This window comes from Orbicella franksi, chromosome 6, assembly GCF_964199315.1.
Source record: "Orbicella franksi chromosome 6, jaOrbFran1.1, whole genome shotgun sequence".
NCBI lineage: Eukaryota > Metazoa > Cnidaria > Anthozoa > Scleractinia > Merulinidae > Orbicella > Orbicella franksi.
In genome coordinates, this window is record NC_138150.1 from 14,767,309 (window position 1) to 14,779,855 (window position 12,547).

A 12,547-nucleotide genomic window follows, 5' to 3' on the forward strand; every position below is an offset into this window, starting at 1 on the left:
AAGGTTACGAAGAATGAGGGCGAACGCATGTCTTACACTCTCCTTGTACTTGTATGATGGGAATAAACCGCGGAATTCAAGATTTTCAATTTGATTATAGATGAACGGATGTATGCCGAATTCCAGCCTTCAGAACAGCCACATGGCAATTACGATAAGATAATACTAAAATGTTTACTATACTAAAATGTTTACTAAGCTAATGTCGGCCTCTACATAAACGACATTATGGTGGTGTCCATAATCTCGTGTTTTTTTTGTCTGTCTTTTATGACACGTCTTCCAATTTTTCAAAAGGTATATCCATATTTCGAGCAGATGATATAATTATTTATAATAAAGTTTCCATATAACGCGCGCTCTGATTGGCTGAAACAGCGTGGTTTATCAGAGAACAGAGCACGGGTTGATGACGGTAAGTTGGCTTCCAAATTTTGCTTCGGAATTTTGACAAATTTGACCCAAATTAAACATCCCCTGTGACTCAGACAAACGCACTAGAAGCGAGCTATTTTTCTGCAGTAAATATGGCTCACAGAGACCATTTTTAGCAACAGTAGTGTTAAAACTGTACTAAAATAACAAGTTTTGCTAGATTCCCGCCGACAAAACATGTACAACTGTAGCGAAATACACAAATTCTAAACCTAAACAGTGCTTCGATAAAGACATTAATTTTGTTACGAAGGCAGAAATTATACTAAGAAGTAAAACAACGACAGAAAACAATTGAACTCTCTCTGTTTATGATGAGAAGCTTTATTTTTGTAAATTTACAATTAAGAATGCTCATTTGCTCAAACAACACTTACATGCAGTGTAGTCACGCTCGTTCTCCGGTCATCTCAGCGAAGTAAACCGACGAGTGGTCAGTGCAAAACTTGCTCTGATATTCTCTTCTGTGCTCGAAGTAGAACCAGTGGGAGTCGTTAAGTCTTTCTAACTTTTACGCTAGTCCGGGCAATCTTGCTGCATGCGGCTACAAGCCATAAATAACTGTAGCTCCTTTCAAATTCAACCCGGCATTTCGCATTTTCATCCACAAGCTTTGAGCTCCGCGTTTCGTAATTTCCACTGGAAAAGTGCTCGTTTTCATGGGCCACAATACGGCCGGATTCCTCTGGACTATAAACCTTTACCTGCCTTGAGATCCGTATTTAAAAATTAACTTAAAAGCGAACTTTGAAGGCATCATTCTTCTCTCGAAAGCCGCTCAAACTTCTCGAAACTGAAAGCTTAGCTCAAGTCCAGTTTCTGATTGACAGCTGTCGCTTCGTTAGCCAATCAAATTATTTGAACAATTCTAACAAGGATTGTGATTGGCTTATTTTAGCGTGCTTTATCAGAGAACAGTGCACGGCTGACGCCACTTTTGCTCGTTTGGAAAATAAAGTTTGGTTTGAAAATTCAGCCGAATGCGTGGGGAAATTATCTGATTCTTTATCATAAAACAAATAAAGAAGCCTCGACTGTGCTCTGTTCTGTTGTAAAGCACTTAGGAAGCGGTAGAGCACTCAAGAAGTAGGGAAAAACACTCGACTACGTCTCGTGTTTTCCCCTACACTTCTTTCGTGCTCTACCGCTTCCTGCGTGCTTTACAACAGAACAGAGCACAGTCGACGCTTCTTTATTTGTTAATGAATGAATTTTAGTATCTTCATAAAAAAGGCTACTTTTTTGAAAGGCAAATAAGTTTTCTAATCGAAAAATATTGTAAAAAGAAACACGAAGGCGCAGTTTGATAGGGGCTTGCCTCGTACTTTCCATCCCATATGATTTGCATCTCATTTTTTTCCGCGTGGAAACTTGACCTTCGCAAATCGCTGTATTTCTTTGGAAGATGTAATAACTCGGCAATAAACCTTACTTCCTTCTTTTGAGCATGTGAATTAACAAGAATGTTTTTTTTTGTTAAAAAAGGGATACAAATTAACAACAGTGCAAAGGAGGAGTAGAGGATATAAACTAAAATGAAAACCAAACTTTGAATTTCGCGGGGTTGGCTGGAGGTAACCACGTTTACCAATACTGATGGTAATTTTCAGCAAAAATCTCGATTCCCTTGTACTTGTTATATCGCGGAGGGCCAACTTTTCTTTGGAGAATGAGTGATACATTTTTTCTTGGCTTATTTGGGATAATTTCAGAAGAAAAACCTTGAGTTTGAGCTGTTATTTCGTCCGTCGTTGATTTTCAAATGTGACCCGTCTTCCAAGGTGATCTTCCTTTTAAATTGCGTCTTCGTTTTTAGAGATAAGTCCTTTACTGTGTAACCAGTTTTGTGACAAATTGTAGTTAAAATGTCTTTTAGGGTAGTTAGCTTTCGGACATACCGAGGAACATATGAAGCTAATAAAGTATGCAAGATAACTCCTGTCAAGTTGCAATTTTTCATTGGGACGCGAAGTTTTTGCTTATGTACATATATATGTAGGACAGGGTGTGATTTTGAATTTTTACCATGTACGACAGCAAAATTGCGAACAATGCCTGGACAATCTTAGTAGTATGCTAAGTAAAATGAGGGCGTCCCGCAGTAATCTAGCAATAGGACGGAAACGTCAGATGACGACTGCAGGGCGTGCGGAATAACCTGGATTCTGTTCTAATTTGACCATACGTCTCAAACAAATCCTATTGGCTGATAAGTGCGCGCGCATTAATTCCCTTTGTTTTTGTCACAATACATGTCGGTAGATTTGTCAGTAGAAGAAGATGTACTATTGTGGGTAGTCTCAAGGCTCTGGATTTTATTGCCTTAGTTGTTAAATATGAGTTGACTGGAGACGGAAATATAAGGAAAGGGAGAATAAGTGGTGTGGAAGGTGCGGTTAGTTTTTGTTTTCTGTTGGTTGATCTAGTTTTTACCGGTAACAGAATACGTACTTTGGACAGATTGATCTTGATCTTGTATTTGTAGAGAAGCAAATTATCTTTTTTAAAAGGAGTCTTAGAGTGATTTACAGTATATTACTGTACAGTAAATCACTGTACAGTCAGTACAAACATTTTCTATGCACATCACCCTAAGGAGGACAATATCAAAACAAGCATGAACAACGCTTTGATTTCATTTTGTTTCATAAATTTTACCTCTGCTGGTAAATGTGGTTCAAGTTTATTTACAACATCTATGAGAATATTTATGCTAATTGACGAATTAAGTGCAAATCAGATAACTTGAACTTCAAAACGATTGTTTTTGGATCTGGGATGAAGATATACATCACATGTAACTAGACTTAACATGGGTTTAATCTTAGAGAAATCGCGCAGTATGGTTGTTCGTATTAAAATTTGTTCTTCACGGAATCGCCAGTGTAAGACAAATCAACATTTTGTGGGCTTTTCCCGAGTAAATAATACCCTGCATATTGTATAACAAAGACTTTTCCAACTGTTGAACGTAGTTCTTTCTTTTTAGCGTTACTGATCGGTCCAATCTTCCTGTAATGAACCTTAAGATTGACTATAAAGCTGTAATTTTCACAGCTTTATCCGTTATATTCAATTTCACTTTGTCATTCGACATTTCTGTTTTCCAGATTTTCAGAAGTAGTTACAGGTTGTTCTTTCCATCCTTCCAAATTTAAAACTCTTTTTCAATATTCACTGGCGATTCCGCTCGTCTCAGTAAAGGTGGTGTTTAATACTTCCTTTAAGTTACTGGTGTGCTTAAAGAAATCGATTTTATATATACAGCATTTCTTTAAATTTATGTAATAAGTGACAATCAAAACTACATGATATTCTAACCCCAAAAGAAAAGAGAGCAAATTTTAGCCTCCAGTAAAACTCACTTGACAAGCTCTGGGTAAACGCTACCGTGAAGGGCTACAGTCAGTGCATAAACACAGAAAATGAGAAAGAAAACCGATGAAACATTGACCTGACTGAACGTGCAATGAATTTAACAAGCTTTCTTTCGATTCTAGGGTCTCATAAAGTTCAGTTCATTTTCACACTTCCGACGTTCCGCTGGCGTCCAGTTGTAATTCTTTTCTTTCCCGTGCTGAGGTGTGTTCCGTTCCATCAGTCTCCTCGGCTGGCATAACGATTTTTAATGTGTGCTGCTCCGGATTCGGTCCACTGTCGCCACTGGCGACACTCAGGTTGTCATCCTCTGAATCGGAGTCGTTTTCCGACGGCTCGTCGTGGTCGTCCGAGGATTTCTCCGATCGGTCATCGTCGACTTGTGAGGCTGTCTCTTCGAGTCTCTTCTCTTCTCGGTAGTAGATGAGCTTTCTTACCAACTCTTGTTCGTTGTGCTTTCCCATAATATCATCAAATAGAGGAATGCTGTCACAAATATCATTTTCTGTGAAGTCTTCGTCCGTTTCCAAAACTAACAACATGAGGATTTTCTTTTTCTTAGTGGCGTTCTCAGGTTCAAACCAGTTGGTTTGTCTGATGTCCTCCATACACAAGTTTCTCAGCGCGTACTGCACGTTATCAGATATCTCCTCGATGCTGTCCAAGTTGAGCTCCAACTGGTTCTTAGGCTCCTTGTAGGTGGGCCTTATTGCAGGACCGACCTGTTTGCCGACAGTACGCTTGAAGGTGTGTAACATGAAGTCCAGAATTTCATGGTCATTGGACTGCTTCGATACGTCGTTTGTCACGTCGCTCAGTGCGTCATTTAAGATACCAATGAAAACGTTCATGAGAACGAATAGCACGGCAATTACGTAGGAGAAGAAGAAAATGGGGCCAAGTAGTCGACTTGTGCTCCTCAAGGCATCAAAATCAAAACTTCCGAGTGTCATGGACATCATACTGCCTAACGTCGCTGGAAATGATGCATAGTCACTGTTTTCGGTTCCAAACACAATGAAAGCAAACTGACAGTAGGCCAGGAACAAGATGAAAAACATCAGCATAAACGACATCAGAGGCTGGGACGCTACTTTGATCGTGAGCATGAGAAGGGAAACGCGCCGGTTGAATTTCAACAAACGTAAAAACTTTAAAACCGAGAAGAACACAGCCATGCCTGTCGTAGCGGACACCCATTCGTCAATGAACGCGACGTATTGAAAACTCACGTACTTTCCGGGCGACTCATGCATGTTACTTATACTGTACTTGGTGATGGCCAAGCGCGCGAAGTACAACCCAACTGCTGACAGTGAAAACCCTAGAACTAAAAGTTCTGGATAGTTCCACGGGTCTTTGAAGAATTCTCTTCGTTCTTTCCGATATTTCTTCACCTGCTTGTAGAGGAAGAACAGCAGAAACAGCATGTAAGTTAGTTCACACGCCATTACAAACACCATTTCTGGTCCAACATATCGATACAGACGGATTGTTTGTATTTTAGGACTGTGGTAGTATCCTCCGGTTGGAAGAATCTCTAATAGCAGTGTGATGACGCAGAAGAAGTTGGTCTCTGCGTTGTAGATCGTGAATTCAGCGAAGATAGCTCTCGTGTAGCGGTCAATCCAATTCTGGGATTTGAGTTCCTTATATAGCTCTTGAGCTCCTTTTCGATCGGCTCCAAAATCTGCCACGTAACCTATAAACAGAATTTTAACAACAATAACACATGTTGCTGAAATAAAATTATCCTCCAAGCCACAGGGCTTGGACACGAACACAATACCTGAGATCTTTGTACCCCCATCACCCTCCCCCATTTCTACCAGATTTATAGTTAACGTTCCTCGTCATATGAACCTAAGCAGGAAATATAAAGTTACCCGTATAGTCCATGGGCCAGACCACTTTTCGGTACCAAACCTAAGGACAAGACCCAAGTGTTATCAGCTGATACTACTGCATGAGTTGTTTTCAAATTTGTATGATAACCTTTCTGAATGAGTAGCTTTGTGTGAGTTTTTTTAATTTAAAATTTCCCAAAAAATAGCTTCAGCATGGAAACAAGACTTAGAAGAAGATCCTCTAAATATATGGTCACGATCGTTTTATCAGTATTTTAGATATTTGAAAAAAAAGGAAAACATTTGTATTTCTCCTCGAAGTTGTAAGAAGTAGAAATTTGTGTCAGGATTACACGAAAAACTAAAAAAAACAACCAACAGTGTCATTCACATTGTATCATGACTGAATCCAAGATGGCGGCATTCTTGACAGGTGTGTAGGGCCAATTTGTGCTAAAATTTTGGTTCCTTATAGAAAGGAGAAAAGTTTTCAGGGGATAAATAAACAGTAAGTATCTAGGTAAACATTTAGAGAAATCAATTAACTAAATATTAAGCTGATAGTGTCGATTTTTGACAAGAAACTTACAGATCCTCGAAATAGGCGTTCGAGTATATATCATTCGTCATTTTATACGAAAGTTGTAGCAGTAGATGACATAATGAGAGATTTTGAAAAATATGGAGTTTGAAATGCATCAAAAGGAAAATGATATTAAATAACAATTTCATACATTGCTAAAGATGATTTCATTCATATATAGTGACAAAGCTAATTTACAATGACCAGTGCGGATGGTCTTTTGTGCTGCTTTTGTTGTTTATATAAAATCATTTTTGGTGAAGAGCGAACACCTGAATAAATAAATACAAACTTCAGCGCTTAAATTAAACCGGTTTGAAAATGGCTTTTTTAAAACCCTTAAGTCTTAATATTGACGTAGAACCTTGCATGACTGAATAGGTGGCACAAAAAGAGGAAATGTCACGCCTGAAGAACAAAAAACATCGATCAAAAGCGATCACGTTCAGAACAGTCCAGTTGTGCATGTACAATTTCCTGTACTGACGATGATACGGAACTGGACCAAAAGATGAGGAGTCCTGAGGTACACTTGTAAGAGGCGAGCAGCTGCTGTTCGTAAACACAAACACCTTGACATTGCTGAGGCATTAAATGAAGGAGAAATCCCAACATTTACTATCACAGAAAATGTCGTAGCGTGTTTACCATGAAAAAGCGCTTGAAAACAATTTCAAAGCAACAAGCTGAACTGACGACCAACAACCAACGGCAGCTCAGAGGAACTCGATCCGACAGTCCCCTACCACCAGCACAACTTTGGAACATGTCTGCATATTCTGTGAAAAGAAGTATCTTAAGGGAACAAGAAATCGGGAACCCTTGGAACAATGCAGAGATTTGCGTGCAGATCACTGAATTAGAAAATCACCCATGGAAACGAAGGACAGGAGGTTTCTCGCAACTGCGTCGAGTGAAATCGTAACAGCTGAAGCTTGTTACCACAGGATATGCTACAAGGGCTATACTAGGGCTGAGGCAAGTCCCACCGGAGCTTCCGATGGCTGTGGTGAATCACTAGAAGATGAGTTGCTAATCTCAAGTCAGAGGCTTACCAGACGCTTTTCGATTACATCAGATCGGATGTTCTTGCAAACGAGAAAATAGTAGGATTGACTGAAATGACAGAACTACTTCTATCGTCCGTATCTCATGTCTTTGGCTGTTGAAGAAATCAAGTCATCCACAAGGATGCACACCAGACGGAATCTCCAGGCAGAATTTGGCGATGTCCTACTCTTTGAAAATCAGTTGTTAGAAACCACCAGTGTCTTCATATTTCCCGCCAATTTGACACACTTCATGTAGCCAAATACATAACAACCCTTCTTCTGGAAAAACAGGACAATGCAAGCCAGTTTTTTCGGAGTTCAAATATACACCGGGCTGCTACTGACATTTACGAAGCTATTTAAAGAACAGAAAACAAGATGTCATAGTCTCCACACCCTTCAGATCTCGCTAAGAGCGCAATGAATGTTCCCAAAGAGCAGGGTTCGTTCTTGCAAACATGTCTGACTGGAAAAAATAGAGTGGCCAGATAAAAACTGTCATCCAAGAGTGCAGAGGTTGATGAAATCCTTCGCCCAAGATCTGATGTTTGGAGTGAGCAGAGGAAAGATTAAGCCATCCAAACAGATCCCTCTTCCCTATGCTGTGAAGACCCTGACAGATAACGTTGAACTCGTCCAAATGCTTAATCGTTGCGGCCACGGAATCGCCTATTCCCAGCTTAAAGAAATCAACACTGCACTGTGCCTTAAGAAAATGACATCAACAAGTGAAATCCCATTGTCAGATAACACCCAGCCTCATGTTGGCACTACTTTGGCATGGAATAACATTGACCGCCTAGAGAAAACGTTATCGGGTGAAGGAACATCGCATAGCGTAAATGGAATAGCGGTGCAGGCGAGGCATTTCGGACCACAACTTCCCCCGGAACCATCAACGCAGATAGTTCAGACCAAAAAGAGGAGTGTCGAGGCACTGGATGCAGAAAATCTTCCCACTTACAATGCAGAAGATGGTTGCGGCTCTCGTTCTAGAAGATTTGTAGAAGTTACCCGCCAAGAAGCTCTTGAAAACGGGCGAAGAAAAAACCTTTTAAGGATCTTAGTGCGACTACATGCGGACGCATCCGAACACAAGCTGCAGCAATGGAGAAAATTCCTTTTGAATCCAAAAAATAAAAAGCCCTTCTCAGAGTTTGTGGTTAAAGGGTGGAGACGGGATTAATACAGAACAAAGTTGACAGGCAAGGTCACTTTTCGTGACATGCGAAAGTGACTGTTACGAGATGAGCTCACCAGCTGCCAATATAGTTGAAGAGCTCAACTCCACACAGGAAGAAGCTGATACCAGGCTTATTCTACATGCAGCTCATGCAGCTAAAACGGGCTACAAGGCGGTGGTTGTGGCATCAGAAGATACAGACGTATTCTTGCTTTGCCTGGCGTTTAATTGCTTTATTCGGCATCCAGGTATGTCAAGTGTGGAGCGCAGACAAGAACTAGATATGTCAGTATCTCCAGTGTGGTGGCAGCGGTAGGAGTAGAACTTTGCAAATGCCTAATTGGTATGTATGTTTTCACTGGTTGTGATACAGTAAGTGCCTTCGCTGGAAGGGAAAAGATAACAGCCCTGCGACTTGTCAAGTAACAGACATCTTACCAAGAAATGTTCAAGCAGCTGGGGATGGAATGGGTTCTATCAGATATGCTTTTTCAGAGCCTTCAAGAGTTTACATGTAAGCTCTACTGCTCTCAACCAGGAACTGATAACATTAATGAGCTGAGGTACAGGCTATTCTGCGTCAAGAAGGGTAACATCGACTCCACCCAATTACCACCTTGTGTTGACTGCTTGTTCAAACGTGCGGCTCACGCAAACTTCCAAGCAGCCATTTGGAAGCGAAATCTGCAAAGCTGCCAAGGGACACGACCCCCATTGGTTTGGCTGGCGCGAAGACGGTGATCACTTTGCCATTGACTGGATGAGCGGTGACCCAGCCCTTACAGCCGTTGCTAGAACTACTGACTTGCTCGTGTAAAAGGCCATGTCAACTTCCTACCTGCAGTTGCCTGGAAAATGGTTTGAAGTGCACGGATGTGTGCAAGCTATTAGACTGTGACAACAGATGTGAAGATTCTATCGAGGAGTTTGTCTCAGATGACAGCGAAGAAGACGAAGAAATCTAACTTTAATTATCAATGTAACACATGTACAAGCAGTTTCTTATATCCTGAATAATTATTCATATTTAACATTTGCCAAGTGTAGCCATGGAAACCACCCAGGAACAATTTCTTTAAGTTAAATATAAGTTGTTGACATAAGCTCTGAAAATGTTTGAGATTTTTAATAACTGAAAACCAGTGTATGTAACATGACTGTATTTGCATTTGCTTGTATTAGACCGTAGTAATCACATTTGTACCAGTTCTATCTGTTCAGCCCAACCGAGTCATTTGCAATTGATCACGTGATAAGCCTGGTATAGCCACTCATTTGACATGGTTATCATATACCAAACTAAGCAAGAGGAGTCAATGTAGTTTAGAACGAGCGTTCGAAAGTAACTAATGCAATTTACACGAGTACTTTCTTTTTTTTTTCACATTTTCCGTCTTATTGTTCATGTTTATAATTTGACAAGTGTTGTCATGGAAACCATTCAGGGATAATACCTATAAGTCATATATAAGTGTTTGAAATTAGGTCTGAAAACTGCGTTTGAAGTTTGCAATAACCAAAAATCAATGTATGTAACATTTTCAGGTTTGCATTTAACTGTTATTTGGCATCTTTTTACCAATTCTGCTTATTCAGCCAAACCGAGTGACGTCATTTAATCACGTGATAATCCTAGTAAAGCTACTCATTTGGCATGGTTATCATACACCAATATAACCTAGAGGAATCAATGTTGTTAAAAATAAGTGTTAGAATTTGTCCCTCGTTTTGGTACCAAATGGCTCTTTCCAGGGTCCTGGCCCATGGACTAGTAAGATCATTTCCAATTTTGCCGTCTCCATTTGCGACTTCTGCATGGACAACGATTTATTTCAATTCCTGATTCAAGATATCCCCTACGGTACAGATATTAGATGGCGACCGATCTCAGCTGTGTCTCTGGTGTGTTTGTGAGCCGCAGGAGAAGGAAGAACTTTTACAAAACAGAATTCTCAATAAAGAAGAACTAAGGAGAACTGAAACGAGGTGTTACTATTGGATTTTGGATTTGATAATTAACGACTTACCTCCTCCCCAGTAAGTAGCAAACTGTCCCCAGTAAGGGGTGCCTTTCAGTTTCCATTGCGTCTGATGGGTCCATGGAGTAGGGTCCAGGTCCTCCGTACTTACATTTGAAGGTGATGGTACCCAGTTCGGCTCATAATGTCCTGAGTCCTCGTTGTCCCAGTCATACGGTACGTTACACTCGTCAAACATCCCATATAAAGCTAAGAGCAGTGTACATTTGTCTGCGACGAACAAAACAAAACAAAAAAGAAAACAAGCAAAACTGAGGACATGATATGGGATATACCAACAAAAATTGATCGATCAGTTGGTCGGTCGGTTGGTCCATCCGTCCGTCATTCAGTCAGTCAGTCATTCCTTAGATCTTTTCCTTGGTTGGTCGGTCATTCATTCAATGCCCAAATAAATGAATAAATGAAGAAACGAACTGTTGCAAATGAATAAATTTATCAACCGCGCAATCAATAAATAACTAATCAATCAATCAATCAATCAATCAGTCAGTCAGTCAGTCGATCGATGAGTCACCCCTTTCCGTTTCTTCGTTTCTCGTAACTCAATCACACCTTGCATCCATTACATTACTAGCGTCTGTCATTATTTTGCTGCTTGCGATCGGAATTACTCACTTCTTAGAACCCTTAGTTGGCGGAGTCTGGCCGTTCCCACAAGTATTGCTGTGCTGTGATCGGCAACGAACCCATCTTCGTATTCAAACAGAACGAGAGTGGAGGCGTTAGTGTATTGACTGCCGGTTGTTTTCACCTTTGTTATCTTCTTATTCTTCAGTCGTGTTACTTCGTGGTTCGTGCTCTCTTCATTCACGAGATCGCTTTCATCAATGTCAACAGGACCATACCAGTAACGCGGCATCAGTGAAGGGACAAAGGTGACTTGTATCCAATTCCAGTATGAGCCAAAATCTGAAACCTGTTACGGAATAGAAAGGCAATTGACATTCAATTCTCACAAGAGAGGATGATCTAGGCTTACATCATTCTCTCTCGCTTCTCAACTCCTAAACTTCTTCAAACACTGGTGGTCATGAATAAATGACATTGCCAATGAATCGTGTAATATCCAGTTTTAGAAGAAACGACAGGTGTTCTAGCCGGAATTTGACCAGCTTCGCGGCTCGTTATGTATTCTATGGTAGATAATGAGTAACGTAGCCGGGTCGATAGTTGTGAAACAAAATCTGAAAGTACTATAGAAAAGGTTTATCAATTTGGTTTTAGAGCCCCTAAATCAAAGATTTACTTGACGTTAAAATACTTTACAATAAAGCAGCAGCCATTTTGTTTCTACGGAACGATCCCAGCTATCATAGCGCGCCAATTTAGCAGACCAAAATTTTCAAAGTTCTGTCGTGAGAACACAGAACAACGGAATGTAATTCCAATCAAATTTTAAGATCTTAGAAGGAAACAGTTTAATACCTCGTCAAATGAATCGAGTCCCGTGTATTTGCCATCTTCGAAGACAGTCCTCATAGCGCTTGTCACGCTGAAAGCCATCGGGTCGCGGCTGCCATAGGCGACAACGAGCAACACTCCAAGGAAAAAAAAGTACTGAAGAACCTCGCGGATAATGGACTTCATCTCTTTTTGCTTCAGTTTAAGCTGACGAGCCGCTTCCAGTTTTTCTGGGTTGGGCGGTTTGTCAACGAAGCCAACCTTGCGAAGGGCTTTCTCTTCTTCGCTGTTCTTTGTCTTGTCGTGAAGTGCTTCTTCGTCCGGATTCAGCTCGTTGCCTTCTTGATCGCTCTCTTCTTCCGCTTTGTTTGGATCTTTAATCACGACTGCAAAGAACATGGCAGCTGCAAACACCTGAGGGTTAATCAAACAGGGCGGAGCACGTGGTGGTTTTAAACATGAGTAATGAACGCTTTTTAGCGGAAATACTTACTCTAACACATGATATAGGTCAACTTTTCACAATTCTATTCCGGAAGTTCTATCCCCCTCCCTAGCATTTTGCTACAGCTTTTACACAAACATCACAGACACTCATGTACTGGGTTACTCATATACTAGGTTGT

At 40.6% G+C, this 12,547-nt stretch overlaps 2 protein-coding genes across 2 annotated transcripts in view; both read right to left on the bottom strand.

Annotated features, from left to right (window-relative positions):
• Positions 1-12,547, bottom strand: part of LOC145491439 (uncharacterized) — a 172,901-nt gene that overhangs the window by 92,277 nt on the left and 68,077 nt on the right. The gene's annotated exons all lie outside the window — the stretch shown is intronic.
• Positions 2,487-12,547, bottom strand: part of LOC145490469 (uncharacterized) — a 47,443-nt gene continuing 37,382 nt past the window's right edge. Inside the window, exons 23-26 of the mRNA XM_081469583.1 lie at positions 11,946-12,335; positions 11,136-11,436; positions 10,506-10,727; positions 2,487-5,515 (exon numbers count right to left, since the gene is read on the bottom strand). Of these exons, the coding sequence (XP_081325709.1) occupies positions 3,960-5,515; positions 10,506-10,727; positions 11,136-11,436; positions 11,946-12,335 (2,469 nt within the window). The 3' untranslated portion in view covers positions 2,487-3,959. The remainder of the gene's footprint in view (positions 5,516-10,505; positions 10,728-11,135; positions 11,437-11,945; positions 12,336-12,547) is intronic.